The following is a 23,534-nucleotide window of genomic DNA, read 5'->3' on the forward strand; positions in this document are numbered from 1 at the left end:
ATGGGATGGGGAAGTGGTGGAAGGTGGAAGAAGCTGGGATCTGGGATGAGGAAGCAGAGACCTTCGCGGGGGGAAGTGTGGAGGTGAGAGAGCAGTGTAGACGTAGAAACCAGGGACCCCAAGGGGGGAAGTGGGATGGAGGGGGCTAGGGGTTAAAAGCAGGGACCTGGGAGGAGTGTAGATGGGGAGGGGGAAACAGGGACAGGGTGAGAAATGGAAGGTGGAGGGGAGCAGGGACTGTTCATAACAAAGCCTAGGTTTATCAGCTCAACTGCCCCAAGTATTGACTCTGGAAGGAGAAGGGCCGTGTGGGGAAAGGGAGGAATAAATTCCAGCCTGGGGGTTGGATGGTGGCGGTAAAGGAGGGTTCTGGTGCCGGAGGGGTGTGGACCTCAGGTGGGAAGGGGATGGTGAGCAGGTTGACGAGTCACTTAAAGGAAAACATTTAGAAAAGAAGGTACTCAGACAGACCAAGGACATATGCAGCTTGGTTACTGACTTTCCTCATACCACTTACATAGGATTACATTAAATTAGTAATTAGCTTATGCTCTAATACATTTGTTAGTCTCTAAGGTGCCACAAGTACTCCTGTTATTTTTGCGGATACAGACTAACATGGCTGCTACTCTGAAACCTGTCATTAAATTAGTTGTAGTTTGTTAACTAGGGTTTGATACTAGGGTTGCCAATTTTGGTTGGACGTATTCCTGGAGGCTTCATCACATAAAATAATTTTAAATTAAAGATTAATCTTTAATTCCTGGAGACTTCATGACAATCCTGGAGGGTTGGGAACCCTATTTGATACACAGGTATTTTACTGGGTTTTCCCCCTCTTTCAGAGGATTTTCTCCATGTCTCTGTCAAATATCCAAGATTCCCCCCATTATCCTCTTGTTTTTTATGACTCACCATTCTCAAGGCCCTTAGAAATAATTCCTCCTTCTGCCTGAGCAAGATTGGAGCCCATCAATGTCACTCCTAAAGTGGATGGAGGGGTTATAAAATAAGGGGCTCACTACCGCTCAGAGGCTAAGTGCTGTGTGAGCTACTCAAATTCTCACAGAGGGAGACAGAGAGAGAAAGAATCTAGGTCACCTGACACTCAGTCTTTTTAACCAGTAGGCAATGCTGCCTCTCTACTTGAACTTCAGGGGGGTATTTTATTGATCATGTAACCTAACATTTTAGATCCCATCATGTTACTACTTTCTTTTAGACCACAGAGGTTACCAGCTAATTGTTGCCCTGACAGAAGGAACAGATATTGCTATGGTCTTACATGGGCAAAGAATACAATAACAGAGGCAATACATGCTTGGTGATGTTTAAGATATTAGAATTGCGATTGGATATTTGTTTTAGTTTAGAATGTGCTAAGGATTAAACCAAACCCTTCACCATTATCTATTAATTCTGGGGATTTTTAAATATTAAGAATATCATGGGCAATGTATAAATGTTATTTTACCTTTTTAATTCCTAATTCTAGCTTACAAGTCAGACTTAGGATACTTGCTAGAATATATTAGTTTAATAGTGATAAGGCTGAATCACATACAAATACTCCAGACTTTAGAAAGTTCACACCTGGATCTGAACTGTGTAAATTAGGTCCGTCTTAGGCTAGATAGAATGTGCCAGGAAGGAGCAAAATCTAGTTGATATGGCACCAGACTCAGCATGGGGAGACCTGAGTGCTTGGCTTGATCACTGTGACCTTGGCCAAGCCACTTCATCACTTTGATTCTCTGTTTCCCCTTTTGCCCTTTGTCTCTGTTGTCTATTTATACCAGAAGTTTTCTGGGCAGAGACCATCTCTTATTATGTGTTTATACAGCACCTCTAAATGCTACTGTAATGCATATATAATAATAGTAATCAGAAGCTGAACTGTATTCCAGGAATGCATAACCAATGCACTCTTTCTTTTTAAATTGCAGAGACAAAGTATTAGAATGGCATAAAATATGGCCCAGTTCTATTACAAAAGAAGCGTCAATGCCCCTTACAGAGACCGCATCCCTCTTCGTATAGTGCGAGCAGAGTCTGAACTCTCCCCTGCCGAGAAAGCCTACTTGAATGCTGTGGAGAAAGGAGATTATGCCAGTGTGAAGAAAGCTCTGGAGGAAGCCGAAATTTATTTCAAGATCAATATTAATTGCATTGATCCTCTTGGAAGAACAGCTCTCCTTATTGCAATTGAAAATGAGAACCTGGAGCTCATTGAGCTGCTCTTAAGCTTTAATGTGTATCTCGGAGATGCTCTGCTGCATGCCATACGAAAGGAGGTCGTTGGAGCTGTGGAACTTTTATTAAATCACAAAAAGCCGAGTGGGGAGAAACAGGTACGTGCAAAATTCACTCTTGCTCTTGGTTTGCAAGCAAGTTTCTGTAGGTGTATGCCAGGAATTGTCAAAAGGGAGCCAAGAGTTAAAAAAAAAATTGACTCTTTCAAATTCAACATGTAGTGTTTTCAATATGATCTGTATCATTTTCATTTTGATTTGAGTGTCTCTGTTCTTAGCATTGGGTATTCTGTTCAATAAGATAATATAATTCATGCTAATACATGGGAGATAAAAAGAAGTGTTTTCCTGGGATAGGTGAATGGCTTTGGAAAAAATATGCAATTTGAAACTGGGCATTTCCTTTGAACGTTAATTCTATTTCAGATAATTCTGCCATTTCACTGGTGAAATGATTCCTGGACATATTAGGGCAAAATCCTGCTTCATGCAGAATTGCAACCTAACAGGAAGAGAATACTATGAATGAAATCCTGGTCCCATTGAAAATCAATGGCAACACTCTCATTGACTTTAATGGAGTCAGGATTTCACCCTTGATGTGGAGACCATCTACCACTTCAGTGACTGTGAGGCATGGTCAGCGTGACCCCTGGTCTTCATGGTCAGAACCTCAGCCTTGTCTGCATGCATAGCGATAGGCCCTCAACCTGTTCTCATAGGAGTGAAGGCAAACCTGTGCTTTCTCCCCATCATCCCTCAAAGGATGCATCATTATATAGAAAATCTTTTTTAGAATAAATTGAAAGAGGCTTTAAGGTGTGTCCCTCTCTATCTCCCCCTGACTGCACTAAGCCATCCTCCTTTAGGCGGCCAACATCCTCCATGCCAGACCCATTGTAAGGCCCTATTGAGGCAGGGAGGATGTAAATTGTAATTTGTCAGATTCTTAGGGATCCGTTGGGATGAAAACCACTCTATAAATAGATGTAAGAGTCTATTCTATTCCTGTCTATTCCAATTTCCATATATTATAGGTGCTATATTAGTGCATAGTGAATTGAAATGGCTGGAGCCCTTTCATAGGCAATGCATACAATATGATATAATTACAGTATCTGGTACTTGCTATGGATATAATTGCAGATGATAAGTAAAAAGTATAATTTTGTTGTCAATAAAATAATAGGAATTCAATGTTATTTTTGGTGAAAGAGTACAATATGTTGGGTCCTTACCCAGCTGTGTATAGAACAATGGCTTTATCTCAGCATAAATGGATGGAAATTAGATTCATTTTATGCTTGCCTCATTTCCATTATTTCTCACCCTATTGCATAGCTCACAGGGTATGAGGAGACAATTCAAAGGAGAAGAATGGTCTTGTGGTTAAGGTACTGGACGAGGAATTAGCAGCTTTAGGTTCAACACCCCACTCTCCATCAAGTCACTTAAACTTTGAAGGCCTTAATTCCTCATCTGTGAAATAGGAGCATGTGATAGGCTCTCAGAGGGCCAGGTTGCCTAGCAGTTAGCATACCTGACCACCATACCCTTTGTTTCTGTTAGAGGTGATAGAGATGCCTGATCCTAAATCACAAATGTTTGGAGCCTCTACCCACATCTGGGCCTTTTCTCTTAAGTCGGGGCTTGGTATGGGGGACCCAGGCTTTTCCTTTCCATCAGGTCCTGATCCAGGGCCCTGTAGGAAGTAACACTTGGAGGGTCATCCCTCCAGAGAGTCAAAGCCTGCCAGCCTGAGCTACTGCCTATCTATGTGCTCCTGGGGTATGGCCCCGAAAGTCCAATCAATCATTTAACAGAAAGTCTAAATGAGCAGGGCCTTGCAGGTTTCAAAGGGGGGCAGGGTGGCTGGAGAAGGCACGGCCTGGGACTTTGTCTGCTTTGTGGTCCCCTTGCAGGCTCTGCCTTCAGGCTGACTTCCCAGAGAAGGATTCATCTCTCTTGCAGCCTGTCCACTACTCTTTGCCTGGGCTTCTGAGTTTTTTTTAACCCTCTCTTCCAATTGCAGCGGGCTTGCCAGGCCCAGAGGGGTGGGGCTACCTGGGCCCAGTATTGCCTTTTAATAATGATAGATGCTGTAGGTTGGTAATCATGTGGCCTGATGCCAGGAATTCATGATATAATAGGATGAAGTTCGGATTTCCTTTTGTGCATGTGTTATGTTTTCTATTATCATGTATGATTTGTATTACCACAGTGAATAGGAGTCCCAGCCATAGGCCAGGACCACACTATGTTAGGCACTGTAAAAACACAGACCTAAAGGATGGTCCCTGCCCCAGAAGGTTTACAATCAAGCAATAAGACAAGAGACAGCAAATGGATACAGACAGGTGGGGGCGTACAATGAGACATAGTTGATCAACATCATAGGTAGTGGTCTGTGCACAGTAACATTCGGGTGGGAAGCCACAGATAAGGTTGTAAGTTCATATCCTGAGAGAGTTTTTGAACTTCCGCTGTCTTTGGCAAAACAATCCTCCTGTCAGTTTGAAGCTTTTTGTACCTCGTCTTAGAGGAGAACTCAGACTTGTATTCCATAACCCACAACACTCACATTCACTCATGCAAACGGCACATCCCAGCATACCTGATAGAAACCCTGCAAACACTGCAAAGTATGCAAACACTGCAAAATCTATGAATCAGTTTGCATACTTTGAAATGGTTATGAAATGTTTCACAGACACAAAAGGTGTGAATCTGCCCAAAAATATGAGGTGTTTATAAACATTGCAAGGCATTTTAGCAGAGATTGTGGCCTGGATTTGTGGTGGCGGGTAAGCAGTGGAATATTACACTACTAAAAAATATCAAGGTAGATGTTGGAGGCACTGCTTGGGCCTATAGAGAATCGTAGGATATATATCCTAGGGTTCAGGCATGTAGGGCACTTTACTCACCTAAGCTGTCTCTCTCGGTCTACACTGCTGTTTATGCCCATGCTAGCTGTGCCTGCAGTGTCTGTACTTCTACATGCTGCCATAAACTCTATGGCTTCACTGAGGTCAATGGGGCCAGGATTTCAGCCCTAACACTATTTCCTCTCCTTGACTGAATGACTGAAACCATTTAAAAAGGAGAAAAATAAATAGTGCACAAGGATTAATCCATTTCCACTATATTGCTAAAGCTCATGGAACGTTCGGGATTTTCATTAATACATGGAAGTTGTCTGAATACTTGCAAATAACAGTGACTATGGCTTGAGAATTATAGTTAAAAAACTTGCAGCTATTATTTACAGAAGTATTCATGTATCAATATCTTTTTACTATTCGACAAGGGGATAATATGTTGTGTGGGGAGGTTGTAGCTAAAACTTACTTCAGGATCATACTCAAAAAGCAACATAAGAACATTTGATTAAACTAAAAGTAATTATTAAATATTTTTAGAGTTTAGAAATTCCTAGATAAGAGTCTATCACCAGCCATCCACTATGTCCCCAGACCCTACCTACTTTCCACATGCAGTATACTCTGCATTCCAGATAACACAGCATGTGTATTATGGTGATTTTGAGTTTATTATCATTATATGTATCTATTTGGTGCCATCTGGTGCCTACTAATGAGGTATATATATTTAATCGATTTGGATTCTACTTGACTCCTTCTGTCATTCAGTTAGTGAGTGAGGCTTCTGTAGCATCCATTATAGCAATTCAGGAAAAGGTCATTTTTGTCACTTGCATTATGTTTTCTAAACTTTCTTAGTTTCCCCAGCTGCTGGATCACATGTAAAAGCGAATAACAGGATTTAAGGTAGCTGAACTGACTAAACTTATCCATGTTCTTCCAAATTATTAATTTTTCATAACCAGATGTCTCAAAAACTATCTGCCAAGATCTTATTGCCTATTATCCTGACCGATAGTAGAATATCTTTCTGAGAAAAGCTGTTTTCCTTTCCACTTTAGGATGAATAACTGGTTGTTATATCATGCTATTTTGCACTGTGCATACACACCCATGTAATAGAATGGAGGAGACTTTAAGCAGATAATTGAATAGAATGGAATGCCATAGCTTTAACTTAATGTTAAAGGTGTGTGCGGCTAGCACCATATATGATATGTACTGTATTTCATTAAAATTGTGTGCATGGGTATTTTTGGAACCACATATTTCAGAAAGTTAGACAGTTGGAAAGTCTTTGAAATAGCTGATTAGTGGAGTGACAAATCAGTGTGGTAACTCTTCCACTGGTACCGCAGAGGAATTAATTTGTTAAGTTATTCTATTGGAATTCCAGAGGGTATATCATAAAAATATGTATCAAGTGGATATGCGTTACATGAAGAGTGTATTTAAATGTTTCTCTGACCTGGAGTGTAGAATGACATTGTCCCCTGGGCCCCAGCAGATAGGCTCCCTGCTTTCAGTTCTGGTGCCTAGCCATGATATGGCTCACAGAAGCCGGAGCTGCAATTGCAGGAAAAATCCTGCTCAGCCCTTGGCTGGAGCATGCTTAGTCTGGATGGAATCTTTGGGGAATGTAGCAAGGCTCTACTGAGCATGTGCTAACTACAATATTTCAAAGGCCTATAACTAAGGCTGCGATTCCGTGACTTTCTGTGACCCTCATGCAGGGCCGGCTCTAGGTTTTTTGCTGCCCCAAGCAAAAAAAATGGTGGCTGCCTCCCCTCCCCCCGCATGCTTTTTTTTGGGGCTTTTACACATGCTTGCACTTTGCAGTTTTGTTTTGACTGTTTAAAATTTAAAAAAAATGAAAACAGAGAATTTGTAGTTAGTGAAATAAAACAAATTCCTACTAGTGTAATTTTAACATTTAATTTTAACAAAAACACAATTACAAACAATTTGAGTTCAACTATACACTGTAATGAAAAACGTTAGTGTCTTCCAGTTTCTTATAAATTAAAAGAATTTATATGAACTGAATTTTTCTGGTTTTTATACTTGCATAGTCTTTTAATAAGTCAGTGAAATCTAAATTTTTTGCAATAGTACTTTCAATTGAAATTAATGCGAGTCCTGACAAATGATTTTGAGACATGGTGGACCTCAAATAATTTTTTAGTAATTTCAGTTTTGAGAAACTGCGCTCACCAGAAGCCACTGATACTGGTAAGGTTAAAAGAATGCGTAATGCTATAGCAGTATTTGGAGTGAAAAAATCATTTCTTGCTATAAATTCTAATACTTTTAGAGGAGAAGTTTTACGACTTATTAGCTCAGATAAAGCTATTAATTCATCATACAATTCTACTGCATCAATGTCAGCAGCGTTATCAGTACTGAGCGCTAAATGTAGGTCTTGGCAGTGCTTCATGAGGTCTTCTTTGGAAAACTGATTTTTAATATTTCCAATATCATATAAAAATTCAAAAGTTTCACAATGACCATGCAACTGACAAAATCTTTCTTCAATGGAAGTTATAGCTACATCCAAAATACAATAGAAACATTCAACTTTAAACCTTTCGTTTGGATCGAGATTAGGATCATCATGAGCCTCATAACAAAACTGTCTTGTTTTTTTTCCCGAAGACGAATGAATTGTTGAGGTGCAAACGTCGGTTCAAAATCAAGATCCTCTGCTATTGTTGTTGCTTCTTTGACAGTTTCTTCAAAACCTTCATCTGAATGGTATTTTTTTAAATATTCCAGCATTTTATTCAAAATCGTCTTTGCCTCAGATATGTCTATGGTTATGTTCTGCATAACTTTGCTGGTCAAATTAATTTGATTTAGAATATTATGCCAAATAACCGTGCAACATGAAAATTGAAACTGCATAATTTTCTGAGCCAATGTTTCAGCTTCATGTCGAAATGAAGGATCATACGACAAGTCCTAGCTTATTTCGAATAGTGCATCGTAAATCTCTCCTGATGAATATCGGAATGGTCTAATAGCATCTATCCTGCTTTCCCATCTAGTTTGACTTAGAGGTTTAAGTATGAGTTTTTGTTCAAGATGCTTCTTCAAGACTGCCCAACGGTGTGTGGAAGCACTAAAAAAATTGTAAATTGCTTGCACTGTGGTAAAATATGAAATGGCATCTTTAGATGATTTGGTGGCATCACTGACAACCAGATTGAGCGAATGCGCATGGCAAGGAATGAAAAAAGCTCAATTGTTTAAATTCAATATTCTTTGCTGTACACCTGCATGTCGTCTTTGCATGTTTGAGCCATTATCGTACCCTTGGCTGTGCATATTTTCTAAAGGTATTCCACAGTGTTCCAATCTCTGTAGAATTACATCTGTGAGGGCTTTCCCAGTAGTTTCGTTCACTGGTATAAATTCTAGAAAGTGTTCACAAATTTTCACTTCTGCATTTTCATCAATTTTCAGAAATGGTAAAAATATTGACATTTGCTCGGTTTTGTTCAGATCTTGAGTACGATCAACTATAATTGAGTAATATTTGGCATATTTCAAATTCGATAAAATTTCATTACGCACTCCATTAGAAATTAATTCTATTATCTCATTTTGTGTATTTTTACCCAAATAATGGGTGTGAATCTCTCCATCTTTCACTCGTCGTACATGCTCAGCCATAACATTATCAAATTTTGCCAATAACTCAACCAATTTTAAGAAATTTCCATTGTTATTCTCATATAAAATATCCGAGGATCCACAGAATGCAAAGCACTGTTCGGCTAGGAAATTAATGATTGCCAGTAAACATTCCAACACCGCTTGCCAATGTAGAATTTCTGAATTTAGTTGATGTTGCTGTACCACATCGATTGTTGTACCGGAACGTAATCTGTTTGACAGCTCAATACAATTTGTCAATAAGCGTAAATGATTTTTTGATGTTTCATGTTCTTTCAAATGCTGATGCAAATTTCGCCAGTCATTAAAACCTGCAGTTGCCAGAAGAATGTCCGAGTTACAGAACAGTTTGCAGCAAAAACAAAAAACTACATCTTTGGTCTGTGAATACACTAACCACGATCTATTAATTTGTTCCCCATTTTTCATTTTTTTCTTCATACTGGATGGCATATATCGACGATTCGACTCATTAAATGGATATTCAAATGTAGGATCTAGTTTTGACGGACCTTTTTTCACAATAATCATTCGCATTGCATCAGTAATTATTGTCGGCCATGTACTTGTATCCGATCCTATGTCAGTCTCTCCACCTTCCAATAATTGTTCTTCAGTTTTAGATTTGGATAACAGTTCTTCATTTCTGGACTCTTCAGCTGAAGTAGTAAATCTTTGGATGGATTGTGATTGTTCGTCTTTATCAGTTAGCAAAGATAATCTTTGGTCAGATTGTTGTTCATCTTTATCAGTTGATAAAGGTAATCTTTGGTTCGATTGGTCTTCATCAGTTGATGAATAATCACCTTCAATGCATTGCTTAGAGCTTTCTCCTTGATTGTCAACTTTTTAAAAATACTTTTTTGAAGTACGAGATAGTTTTTCTAATTCTTTTTGCTGTTTCTCTCTTGGTTGCTGGTAGGCAGCACCGGAAAGTTGTTTTCGTTTTTGTCCCGGCATTTTAGCCCTATAACCACTGGCACCGATGCGAAACGGAAATTAGTGCGAATGGCGCCGATAGAGCAGCACAGTACACACACGTAATCGTTATTTGAGTGACCACGTCACAACGTGACACAATATTTTTCACGTCACGCTCCTATTGCACTACTGTACTTGCCGTAGGTAAGGCGCTAGTCATTGGGGCGAGAGAGCTCCCCACGAGCTCGGATACACACTGGACCGAGCCCTGCTGGCATTTTCCCTGCACTGAGGCTGCCCAGCTGGGAGCCCGAGGGGCATGCAATGGAGAGAGCTCTGGGGCTGGAGGAGCCAAGGAAGAGGTGCTGGGCTTGCTGGACAGATGCTGCCCCTCTCTGCCAGGTCACTCACCCCCTGGAGGGGGGAAGGCAGAAGGAGATTCCAGGCACCGGCACCCTGAGGCCACCCAGCTGGGAGCCCCAAGGGGCATGCAATGGAGAGAGCTCTGGGGCTGGAGGAGCCAAGGAAGAGGTGTTGGTCTTGCTGGACAGATGCTGCCCCTCTCCGCCAAGTCGCTCACCCCCTGCAGGGGGGGAGGCAGAAGGAGACTCCAGGCACCAGCGCGTTGTGCGGGGCTGGGTAGGGAGGCGGCAGCCTCTGGGGCTCCAGCAGGCAGAAGCTCCCCAGGGGTCCCGGGGACCCTCCCGCCCGGCCCGACTCTTACCTTACTGTGGATCTGGCCCAAGGTGGATTCATCTCCCATCACCGCCGCTCCCACGGCTGGGGGTTGGGGCTGCTGCTGGATCCCAGCCCCGCTCATCCTCGGTCTTCGCCTTGGCCCCGGCACGAGTTTGGCTCAGTCTGGGCTGCTGCTCCCCTGGCAGGAGGCGGCGAAGAGGGGAGGAGGAGGAGGCAGAGGCGGGGACAAACCAAGGAGGAGCGGCCCGCCTGGGTGCCATGTTCTGCCCGTCCTTTGCAGCCGGGGCAGGGCCGCGCAACTGGGTCCCGCCTAGGGGGTGGCCGCTGACCATGGGAGAGCACCGGGGACAAGCCGAGGAGGAGCGGCCCGTCCTCTGCAGCCGGGGCAGGGCCGTGCTACTGGCTCCTGCCGCTCTCCCACAGTCAGCGGCCGTCCCCCTCTCAGGTGGGAGCCGGTAGCGCGGCCCTGCCCCGGCTGCAGAGGACGGGCCGCTCCTCCTCGGCTTGTCGCCGCCGCTCTCCCACGGTCAGCGGCCACCCCCCCCCAGGCAGGAGCCAGTAGCGCAGCCCTAGCCCGGCTGCAGAGGTCGGGCTGCTGCTCCTCGGCCTGCAGCGGCTGGGACAAGCCAAGGAGGAGCAGCCCGTCCTCTGCAGCTGGGGCAGGGCCGTGCTACCGGCTCCCGTCTGAGGGGCGACAGGGACACGCTCCCCACTTAGCCGAATCCCTGCCCCGCCGTACCCCGGCGGCAGAACAACAAGCTGTTTACCGCCCCCCGGGGCGGTCAGGATCCAGCCCAGGACGCTGCCTCAGGTTTGAGCTGGGGCCCCAGCATTATTCCGCCCCATATATTTTGCCGCTCGAAGCACCTGCTTGTTTATCTGCTGCCTAGAGCCACCCCTGCCTTCATGACTTCTGCAGTGGCCAGTGCTGGCTCAGGGCAGCCCCTGGGCCAGAGCAGCAGTTTGGGTGTGTGGTTGAGGGCTTGGGGCAGGGGGTTGGAGGGTGCAAGGGGGCGCTTACCTCGGGGTGGGGAGCTCCCCGGGTCCCACTGGCATGGCCCTTCAGCTCCTAGGTGGAGGGGCCATCGGACATTGCGCGCTGCCCGCGCCCGCAGGCCCCACCCCCACAGCTCCCATTGGCTGCGGTTCCTGACCAATGGGAACTGCGCAGCCCGCGCTTGTGGCGCGAGCAGCACATGGATCCCCCTGGCCCCTCTGCTGCCTAGGAGCTGCTGGGACACGCGGAGCCGGGTAGGGGGTCCCTGCCAGCCCCGCCCCCCCCAGCACCAGCGGGGGTCCTGGGCCACGCACCACAACCCAGCCACCCGCAGCACCAGTGGGGTCCGGGGCCACCTCCCCCAGCACCCGTGGTGCCCCTGGACCGCCGCCCTGAAAGCACCCGTGGCCCCCTGGCCAAGTTTTAGTTAGGGGTATATAGTAATAGGCATGGACAGGTCACGGGCCGTGAATTTTTATTTACTGCCCATGATCTGTCCATGACTTTTACCAAAAATACCCGTGACTAAAACATAGCCTTACCTATAACTTAGTCAAATTTGGGCAGATTTTCACAGAGATAGCAAAAAGCACATGCCTGACAAAAAGGGTCACATGCTGTGAAATGTCAAGTCCCAAAAAATTCCAGCCTGAGGCAGACTCTTAACTTGGAAAATTTCAGCCCAAACAATTAAAATTTGACAAAGATATAAGCAACTGAAAACATGCTATAACCTTAATAATAGGTTAATAATAGGTGATGCTCCCAGCCTTGCTTATAATATAACATACATACATACCTATCTATAGCCATATTTACTTCCCAGTCCTGCAAGGAGGTCTGTCCACAAAGAATTCCTTGCAGGATCAACACCTTAGTTGGTAAATGTTCAGCTTTTTCATGGGAAGAGGATATCTGCAATATTGAGGCAATAATATTGCAATTATTTATCATGATGGTTTTACCATGTCCAAACGTCTGCACTAGACGTATCACAGAACATACAATTAGGCAAGGACGCTGCCCTGCAGGGTTTGCAGTGCAGATATTAGGCAGGGCATGAGTGAAGGAGAGAAAGCAAGCTGAGGTGGGTAGGGATGAACAGCAGGGTTAAGTCTGAAGGGGGGAAATGCAAGAAAGCAGGGGATAATCTTTTTTAAAAGAGATCCCTTTTAGCATTTTCACAGCACCACTCACTTTCCTTCCTTGCATTTTTTTCTTCTCTTTAATATACATATTCAAATCATTTGGCTTCAGCTGAAGGGGTTGAGAACCTGAGGCTGTGCATTTGCTAGTGGGAAATCACTTGATCATTCTGAGTAAACAATGATAGCAGTGGAATTGTTGCCACCAGTCAAAGAAGAGGTTTGCATATTCATCATAGAGTTATTGAGAAATAACCACACATTGTGTTTATGCAGATCCATGAATTCTGACAGCCATTAATAGCCAATCAGAGTATAGGTATACAACTACTGGGAAATAACTGTATAGCGATTATGCAAATCAGACACCCAGAACCAGAGTGTACGAAATTGCTTGATTTGGAAAATACTGTAGTTAGCTTCAGTAACTGTACAACAACCTTGCAATGTGATTGACTTAGACCTAGTCCGTTACAGCGTGTCTTGTAGCATTTTTTCTTCATAACCACTATCTGAAAAGGAACATAAGGATATATTGTAGGGGTTGCCATGTTTAACTATTGCTTTCCTGCAAGCTATTTCCAATCTTGCCGAGTTCTGGATGATTCAGAGGAAAGCAGGACAACCCTAGGATTGTGCTGAGATTCACTAAGGGACTGGGGGGCAAGTATTTCTTCTACGTCTTCTGGCAATTGGTTTATGCACCGGAGCAAGTGGATTTCTACTTAGCCAATACTAGGCCATGAAGCTGCCTCTTTTGGAATGGCCTTGTTAAGAAATTAATTCAAAGTATGCCCTAAATGAATGAATAGGGAATGACTGGTGTGAGGCAGAGGCAGGAAGAGAGAGAGGGCTGTAAACAAGCATGATATGATAAATTGTACATATAGTAAACGGTGCAATCTGTTCATGCAGTCTTTTGAAAATGCCACCCCCAGAAGCTCATAAATTGCACTCTATCCATTAGGCACCAACTGTGGTATTTGTTTTGAAAATGTCTCCCACAGAGGCTCATAAACTGAGTTCCGCATGGTAGATATCAAGTATGCTGCTTAATTGTAGTCCATATGGTAATGAGGGTGGAGGAAGCAATGTGGTGCCGTTTTGTAGAGCGTGAAGAGGACTGTCTTGATGTGGAATGTGTGGGCATTAGAGTTCATTTTTCCTCCTGCTAAGCTGCCTGAGTGGTAGCAGAGGATCTTCCCCAGTGGTATCTGATTAATCAGAATTTTCTGACAGGTTGAGAATACTGATAGGCAGAAATGGATGTGAGAGGCTAGGGGTTAGTTTGGTTTGTTAAGAGAGGACACAAAGCAGTCAACTCACATGTTCCATCTTTTCATGTAATCATTTGATTAGTTGAAGTGTACATTTGGCTGCTAGGGAGAGATACGCTGTGAAGATGGAGATGATTACTAGTCCGCTAGATGGAAAGCTGGGTTTGTGGCTAGCTTTCCAGGAGTGGTTTTTCCGAAGATTTTCTTTTTATGTTTGCAGTAGAATTGTTCAGAAGTGCACTAACCCCTTGGCAAGAAGCTTTAACAATGTAGATGTTTTTGTGCACCAGTTGTGGGGTTGGTGGCTTTGCAGAGAAATTTGTGATCACTACTAAAGCAAAACGTTTGATTCTGCTCCCATAGGATGAATGAATTTTCATGACTTTTCCCAATTCCTCTTGTATTGCTGCCAGTGTTTTGGTTTCATAGTGACATTGGCAGGTATTCACCACTCATGAAGGTAGTATGCCAAATGAGATGGACCCATGGCCTTATCTAGTATGCTAAATCCTATGCTCCTAAATTGGACTAGATGCTAAGGAAAAGGGAGTATAGGAGCATCTAACGCCAAACAAAATGATGAGCCTCTTTGTTATTGGCAAAATGAGGAGAATATGGCCACAGTTAAGGCTTACAGAAATCTTAGGGTCAAATTCTCAGTAAGTGACATCACTGATGCTGATTTACACTAGCTAAGGATCTAGTCCCTATTTTATTAGGGTTTGGTGCACTAGTTCGATAACTTTATGCAAATATGTGTTATACTTAGTTCATATATAGTCCTTTTTATAGACAACTGTGCCAACCCTCCACCAAAAATGTACAACTTTTTTCAAAGTTTCAAAAGGTTTAGTTAACTTTTTTCATTATTTATTATTTTTGCACATTTGTTGGTCCCAGCTGGTACTGTAAAAAGAAAGTGCTATAATACAGAGAGAAAGGTGAGTGTTGAACAGTCATGGTAATTTTTTTTTAAAGCTTTGAACTAGAACCAACCAGAGGACAATTCCATTTCACAAGCACTTTTGAGGTTTCAAATTTTGTTTTTATTTCTCATTAGAGCAAAAACAAAAGCCTTTGAATGTTTTTGCAAAATGGAATCAATTGTGTTAAAACATCCATTTTCCACTCTAAACGTTTTTTTCAGTTCTGCTCTCTCTCATCACCAGTGACCAGAGAACCTTGGACCTCAGAAGTTTTCTGGAAGAAAGCTTTATCAGAATCAATATATTTCCACAAAATGATTCAGTTTTCACAAAAGAGAATATTTCAAAATCATTTCATTGAAAATGTTCAGACCAGTTCTACTTTGAACATTCAGGCAATTTGATTTGTCTTTCTCCTAATATGCTAACATCAATCACGGTTTGATTGATCAGTGATATGATGTGACAGTGAGAATTCTAGTTTTCCTTTAATAGTTTTTCCTTAACACTATCATATTTTTTTCAGTGTAATCATGGGCTGATGTATTTTTTCAAACCATTTTCATTTTGGGTTTCTTTTTCACCACTGCTGAGTGAGAAAAACATGCATCCATGCTTGTCGTTAATCATTACGTGCACTTGGGAAATGCCCTTCTGATACTGGTTATTGACTAGTTTCAAAGAGGTACAATGTGGGGGCACATGGATTTAATCAGAAGCAATTCTCAATAATTTTAGAGTATTTTAGCTGCCACTTTTGGAGTGTCTGCTTCTAGGCCGCTAAAGACATTGACAGTAACTGAAGGAAGGATGTGTCTGCCTACCAGTAAAGTTGACAAGTCATTGAAAATGAGCATGTTTACCTACAGGCTATGTTTTGGAGCAGTTTACAGACCCAAGGGAGGAGGAAGAGGACATTGGATAAAATACTGAGGGCTTCTTTTGTGACTAATCACACACACACTAGAAAAATCTAAACTGACACAAATATATGGCCTTCTGTTTCTCCCGCTACATGTTGTGGGAGGAAGGGAAGCAAAATAGTCCCCATGCATTTGGGGAGGCGAAAATGATTTTTTTGCAGGAAACTCTTGACTGCTCAAAAATGTTCTGCCTCAGTCGGCATCACATTTGTCATTCCCTAGGTAAAACACTCCTATGCTTCCCCAGCCCAAATCTATCAGTTCCATAATCTTTCCTGCCCCCTCCAAAAAAAAATAAAATAAATCATCCGGTCTCTACTCTTCCCTCCCCAAATTCCATCATTTCACACACATTCCCAGTCCTCATATGCCATACTCCCTCTCCTCAGAAAAACAAAACAAAACAAGAATTCCATACTCTTACCCTTGACGGAAATACGTCACTTAAAGTCTGTAAGCTCTTACTCAAGATAAATCTACACAGCAGCTGGGAGGGCACTTCCCAGCACAGATAGACAGACCGGAACTAAAAATAGCAGGGGAGAGTTAAACTCAGTTGAATGGAATCAAAATGCAAGGAGGGATTAAATGTGACCAAAGACAAAAAAAAAAAGAAGGTATAATTAATACTACTGGTATCCCAGCAGAGCTGAATCAATATTTTGAAGAAAGTAAACAGACATACAAAACCAGTCTTTATCTGGAAGAAGGCTATCCACAGCTTATTATTGTTATTTATATTACAGTAGCAGCTGGAGGAACTTACAGTTGAAATAGACATGGTAAACAGAAGCATAGAGAGGTCAATAGACTTGACTAAGGTGACCCAGCAGCAAACTCAGGACTAGAGCTTAAATCTCCTGAGTCCCTGTCCAGTGCCTTATCTATTGGCCCTTGCAGCTTCTCTAAGTGCCCCTGTCATAGCCTGCTATCAAGATTTGCCCTCAGACTGACATCACCCCACTATTTCTTTGTGCAAAGGATTAGGGCACTGACAAAGGAGTGCTTCTATCTGTACTCTTGTAGCCCATTCAAATCCTCACTGAAGATCCTGGGATTGTTATACGCTAAAGGCATCGTTGCTGCCACATAGAGAGTTTAATCTCTTAAAATATGTTTTCTAGTTAGATTTAGGAGACGATAAGCACGCATCTTGGAGAGTCATTTATTTTAAACTAATGTGGGTTAGTTTATTTTGCAATATTTTCCATGCTGTGGTTTAACACAAGAGTGAGTGTGTATGGGTATCAGACTGTTAGGGTTTATAGCTAGTGGATTTTATTTAGGAATCAATACAATTTTAAATGATATATTTCTAAACGAGCATGCATCATTTAGCCTTTTAAATGTACGGATACATTTTTATTATCTGTGTTAGTTGTAATTAGACCCTAAAGAGAAGAAAATACAGACTTCACCTAGCCAATGTCAATCAGAGCTGTGGCCAAAATAATAATATGCATCCATTCATCCATCCAGACACTTATATGGTTCACCCACAGCTCCTACTTACCTTAATTTTAGGTGTGGCTATTCAGCACCTATGAAAATGAGCCCACTTCTTTGAGTGACTAAATATTGGGTACCTATCTCTAAGCTTCAATGTTTTTGTTTTGTTTTGTTTTGTTTTGAATTATTTGTTTTAAAGGAAAAGAAAGCTGAGCTGTAACAACAGCAAATAAATAAGGACAAAAATACAAAGGTAAATACAATACAAAGCCAGATTCATTATCTCAGACAATAAAATTGTACATTTGTTGGCTGCTATATATTGTCAGAAAATGCACAGAAAAAGAACCAAAGCAAAAAGGAAAGAGAAACAAGGTATAAGAAATGAAGAAAGATAATAAGCAGAATGTAGTGCATCAGACAGAAGAAGTACCAGGCTAGCCTGGGAAACTGTCACTATACAGCAGTGACATCCGTCTATAACAAGCTCCAGTGCTGCTTCGCTAGGCCAACCAATAGAATTCCTTGTACATCTCACCATTCTATAGTGACCTGTCAATCCAACAATTCTAAAACTAAAGACCAAGGCCCCAGTCCCTGCAGAGCTCCACCAGGAGCTCCATGTGGGCAGCGGGGTGCTCCTACACAGATTTAGTTGCAAGTTCAGGGCATTGAATTTGTGGAGTTCTTCCCTTCTTTTTTATGCTTGTTTTAAAATTTTGGCCAAAGTACTGTATTCATTATTATTAAGTACTTGGGTCTGCTTAGAACTGAACTAAGAGCCACCAAAGACATTTCATATATAGCAAGCCACTGAAAAGCTCTCAGCTGGGTTATAGTTTCCAAGATAATACGAAGAGCATACATCCATCCTGTTATCACGTGCATATTAGAGTTGGTTGAAAATATTTCAGTGGAACAGCTTTCTGTTAAAAAATACAGATTTGTCAAAATCTAAATGTATTGTGGGAACACACCAATTTCAATTACATTTTTGATGAGAAAAAGTTAAAATGTGTTATTTTGACAATGTCAGTATGTTTGAGTCTATGCAAGCAATCAAACTGACAATGCTGAAATGTTTTGATTCATTTTGTTTTGACTTTTATATTCAATATCAAATGCAATTATATATATATATATATATATAATATTAAATGTAATATCATTACTATTTTAATATAATAACGTAAAAATGAAATGAATTAAAATGATAAAGTCAATAAGAAAAGTTTCAATGCTATTGAAAATAAGCATTTTTATAGTTCCAACCTTTTTAAAAAAGAATCATTTCTCAGGAAATGTTGGCTTTTTCTTCTCATTTGAAATGTCAGAATTTCCCACAGAATGGAAAGTCCAGTTCCTGATCAGCTCAAATGAATATCATATATGATGGTGATGACTATAAACTAGTGCCTGATTAAAAGAAACTAGTTAAAATAGGCATAACTATGTAAAAATGTGACATCATAACTCTATTACAAGCATTTTTAGCTTTTGTTTTTCATGGGAAATAGGTTAAATAAAAGCCATCCAACATTTTGTCAACCTCTGCCTTCCTTACCGTGGCTTCCAAGACCTCACTGAAAAGTGTTCTACCCCATTAATAACTCTCTGATTCAGTTTCCTAAATCTAAAATTAGGATAGAAGAAAAGCACACACTTGTTGTGCCAAAGGAACAAAACAAAGTCCTAGTAACATATCTAGTAACATAATATTTTTGTAAAAAAAAAAAATCACCACCACCCTCACTCTAAGGATTTGTAAGTAGGGTGACAATGGCTGAGACTAAAGTCTGCAGTGACTCACAGATGTGCACTCACATTTTAGAGACATGCTCTGATTTTTTAGGATTATGTCCATTGAATATTAAGCAACTACCTGATATGACTGATGCTGCCTGCATAGACCCAGCACTTCAATTTCCAACGCAAAAGGTATCTTTTCAAGAGCAGGGCCGGTGCAACCATTTAGGCAAACTAGGCGGCCGCCTAGGACGCCTAGTGGTTGGGGACGCCTAAAAGCCCACTCAGGCGAGGAGGTGGAGTGGAGGTGAACTGGGGCGGGTGGGGGGGCGCGGGGAGGGCTGCCCGCAGTAACAGGGGGGGCGCACAGGGGAACCGCTCCCCGCCCCAGATCACCTCCACTCTGCCTCCTCCGCTGAGCACATAGCCCCCGCTCTAAGTTTCCTCCAATCGGCGCCGCAAGCCTGCGAGGGGAGGAGAATTAGAGCAGCACCGGTGGGCTCAGCGGAGGAGGCGGAGCCAAGGTGAGCTGGGGCAGGCTCCCCGGGCGGGGTTAGCTTCCGCGAGGGGGGGGGCTCCCCAAGCGGGGTCAGCTGCTGCGGCGGGGGTCTCCCTAGGCGGGGTTAGCTGCCGCAGAGGGGGGGGGCTCCCCAGGCGGGGTTAGCTGCTGCGGGGGGGTCTCCCCGGGCGGGGATAGCTGCAGAGGGGGGGCTCCCTAGGCGGGGGGGTGGCGAGCTCCCTGGGTGGGGGGCTGGGTTAGCTGCCACGGGGGGGGGGGCGGGGTTAGCTGGGGGGGGGGGGGGCGCAAGGTGGAAGTTTCCTTGTACCGGCCCTGACTGGGAGCTAGCCAACCAAAACACACTGCTGAGTTTGAGTAAGGGGTCCCCTTATACTTGGCATGGGTCAGCCGTGCCCCTGCTGCCATTGCCTGTGCTGCTGTTAGTCTTTAAGGTGCCACCAGACTCCTTGTTGTTTGTGCTGCTACAGTTATTCTGCTCTTTATACTCCTACTAGCTCAAGGCAAGCTACCATGAGTATATACACGCAAGCAGGAGAATCACACCCCTAGCTCATAGTGTAGATGTAATCCTAGAGAGTCAGGAAATGAGCTGAGAAGAGGTAACTGGGACTCAGAAAAGGAGATAGACCCTAGGCACTAATATAGTATTATCATAGTGCCTAATAAGCCAAGCCATGGACCAGGACCCCAATTTGCTAAGTGCTGTACAAACACAGAGCGGATCAGGTGCTTTCTTTACAAGGCTCTGGTCAGCTTCCCTGTTTAAATATCTTATGCACTCTACACTTTCCCTGGGTCAGGAGTTCTCAAGAATGCCCCACTCTTACCCCAGGAATGGTTTGAAACTCAGTGAGTTTGAAGCAGTCATCACAACAGAGATTTAGATGGATTTCAAAAATGTTAGCAGGCAAGATTGAGATCATAGTACAGTAACTCCTCACTTAAAGTTGTCCCAGTTAACGTTGTTTCATTGTTACGTTGCTGATCAATTAGGGAACACGCTCGTTTAAAGTTGTGCAATGCTCCCTTATAACATTGTTTGGCAGCCGCCTGCTTTATCCACTGCTTGCAGGAAGAGCAGCCCGTTGCAGCTGGCTGGTGGGGGCTTGGAACCAGGGTGGACTGGCGGTCCCCCATTAGCTCCCCCTATCAGCTCCCCACTCCCCTAAGTTCCCTGTGCGGCAGCCACCCAGCAGGCTATCAATTGCCAGCAGTTCAGCTGTCCCTCTCCCCATTGCCATGTGCTGCTCCTGCCCTCTGCGTTAGAGCTGCTCCCGGGAGCCTCCTGCTTGCTGTGCAGGGGGGGAAGACGGGGACTAATGTCAGGGTGTCCCCCTCCCCCCGATCCTGGGCCCCGCTTACCCCTTCTCCATATAGAGCAGGGTGGGGACACAACAGGGCTCAGAACGGAGAGAGCTGACTGCAGCTGCTGTCTCAACTTCCTGATCTTTTTAAAGGCAATGTACTTAGAGTGGGGTCAGCGCACTTAAAGGGGCAATGCACATCTTTCTCTCTCACACGGGGTGTGTCTCTGTCTGCCATGCTGTCTCCCCTCCCTCAATTCGTGCTGCCTTGTAGAGTGTGAGGCTACATTAACAACCATGTGTTAACCCTTGAGGGCTCAGCCAAGTGCTAGTTCGTCATTTAGCAGTAAGGCATTCCCTGGGAAATATCCCACCCTCTTCCAACCCTCTAACTTCACCACCTCAACCAAGCTTCACAATCATCATCGCTGTGTACAGTATTAAACTTTTTGTTTAAAACTTGTACTGTGTTATAATATAGTTTTTTGTCTGGTGAAAAAAATTTCCCTGGAACCTAACCCCCCCCATTTACATTAATTCTTATGGGAAAATTGGATTAGTTTAACATCGTTTCGCTTAAAGTTGCATTTTTCAGGAACATAACTACAATGTTAAGCGAGGAGTTACTGTACACACGACTTATGAATTCTTCTTTTTATTATTGCACTAGTGTGCTAGGTACTTATAGATGAATTAGAACAAGATCCCTGCCACAGCCTGCTTATATTCTACACAGACAATGTGCAAACAAGGGATGGGGAATGGAAGAAACTGAGCACTGAAATTTGCACATCTTTTAGTTCCGCTTTTCTTTCTTTCATGCTTACACACCCATACTCACACGCACACACAGAGTTCTTGGACTCCCCAAGCTTGTCTACTCATCCATATGAATAATCTTGAGTTGCAAAAACTTCAGGAAAATGTAACAAGAAAACAAAAATCATTTGACTTGGGGCAAATGTAAACAGCTGCACACTAGAAAGCCTTCTTAACTCTAGGATATGTCTAATAGCCATGCTGCTGCTGAGCCTGTGAGAGTCACTGTTACAATAAGACTTGCTAGCTTTCCATCCTCGCAGGACTTAAAGAAGCCTTGCATATCTTTTCTGAGAACTCTGTCAAGGATTTCAAATGTGTGACTCATTCCAATGAGACATTTGAATAGGCCAGATCCTGCGCTCAGAAACCCCAATGAAAATCTGGCATAACTTCATTAACTGCAGTGGAATTGGAGTAATAGTGAAAAGTGCTGAGTGCCATGAGAGCAGTCAACTCTAAGCAGGATTAATACCTGATAATGTTGTAAATGAGAGAACAATTTGACTCAGTCACTTTGGCGTTCCATATATATTTGGTCAAAAGTCAGTGGGAAATCTTAAAATAATAGAAGGAGATTCAGGGGCTAAACTCACGATGTAATAAAAGCCATAGTCTTAGGGCTTACCATTTAAGTGTAAATGTTTCTGTGAGTTAATGTTGCAGTGATTAATAGACTTTTCTATATTTGGGTAAATTCAGATGGTCTGAATTCCAGAATGTCTGCATCAGCCTTTAGCTGAATTACTTCAAGATGAAAGACTTTGATAAGCTATGAGAAAAACAAACAGCTAATGGACCAGATATACAGGTGAAATAGATCAGATATACAAGTCAATCATTGTAATGCTATGCTGTTTGAAGCTGCATCGACATTAACATTTCAGAGAAGATTGCAATTAATGTCATGTTAAGAGAGCCTCGGTTTCGAGCAGGGCTAGAAACAAATATTAGTTTAGTAGAGTCATACTACAAAAATGATAACTTGTCATAGAGACATATGAATATCTTGAAAAATCTGTGGGTTTTGACTTGTATCTTTATACCCTTGTGTTTTACTCTTTTATCTCTCTCCTCTTCCCCTCTGATTCTCTGATTTGGATGCCCAGGGCAAAGCTGATTGGTTGTGGCAAATGCTGTCAAAGTGCAGTGGCTTTACTCACAGTAAGCCTTTGTTCTGCCATATAAGGATCCAGAAAATCACTTCAAATCACTTCAATTTCCTCAACCTTACTCTGACTTCAGAAATCAAAGTACTGTACCATCCTCGACAGCTGCAAGCTGTGCACTAGTCTGCTGGCATTTCCATCTGTTTCCAGAGCTAGTGAGGAAAGTACTTACTGCAACTGAAACTTAGGCCTGGTCTACACTAGGCGTTTATGTCGAATTTAGCGCCATTACATCGAATTAACCCTGCACCCGTCCACACCACGAGGCTATTTAGTTCGACATAGAGGGCTCTTAAATTCGACTTCTGTACTCCTCCCCAACGAGGGGAGTAGCGCTAAATTCGACATGGCCATATCGAATTAGGCTTGGTGTGGATGGAAATCGACGCTAATAGCTCCGGGAGCTATCCCACAGTGCACCACTCTGTTGACGCTCTGGACAGCAGTCCGAGCTCGGATGCTCTGACCAGCCACACAGGAAAAGCCCCGGGAAAATTTGAATTCCTTTTCCTGTCTGGGCAGTTTGAATCTCATTTCCTGTTTGGACAGCGTGGCGAGCTCAGCAACACTGGCAACGATGCAGAGCTCTCCAGCAGAGATGGCCGTGCAATCCCAGAATAGAAAGAGGGCCCCAGCATGGACTGATCGGGAAGTCTTGGATCTCATCGCTGTGTGGGGCGATGAGTCCGTGCTTTCCGAGCTGCGCTCCAAAAGACGGAACGCAAAGATCTATGAGAAGATCTCGAAAGCCATGGCAGAGAGAGGATACAGCCGGGATGCAACGCAGTGCCGCGTGAAAATCAAGGAGCTGAGACAAGGCTACC

At 43.1% G+C, this 23,534-nt stretch overlaps 1 protein-coding gene across 6 annotated transcripts in view; it reads left to right on the top strand.

Annotated features, from left to right (window-relative positions):
* The first annotated feature begins 1,973 nt into the window (after positions 1–1,973).
* TRPC4 (transient receptor potential cation channel subfamily C member 4) overlaps positions 1,974–23,534 on the top strand; it is a 131,590-nt gene continuing 110,029 nt past the window's right edge. For all 6 annotated transcript variants that reach the window (XM_065404373.1, XM_065404366.1, XM_065404381.1 and 3 more), the window contains exon 1: positions 1,974–2,351. In XM_065404373.1, the coding sequence (XP_065260445.1) occupies positions 1,974–2,351 (378 nt within the window). The remainder of the gene's footprint in view (positions 2,352–23,534) is intronic.

The sequence above is a fragment of the Emys orbicularis genome, chromosome 1 (genome assembly GCF_028017835.1).
Source record: "Emys orbicularis isolate rEmyOrb1 chromosome 1, rEmyOrb1.hap1, whole genome shotgun sequence".
NCBI lineage: Eukaryota > Metazoa > Chordata > Testudines > Emydidae > Emys > Emys orbicularis.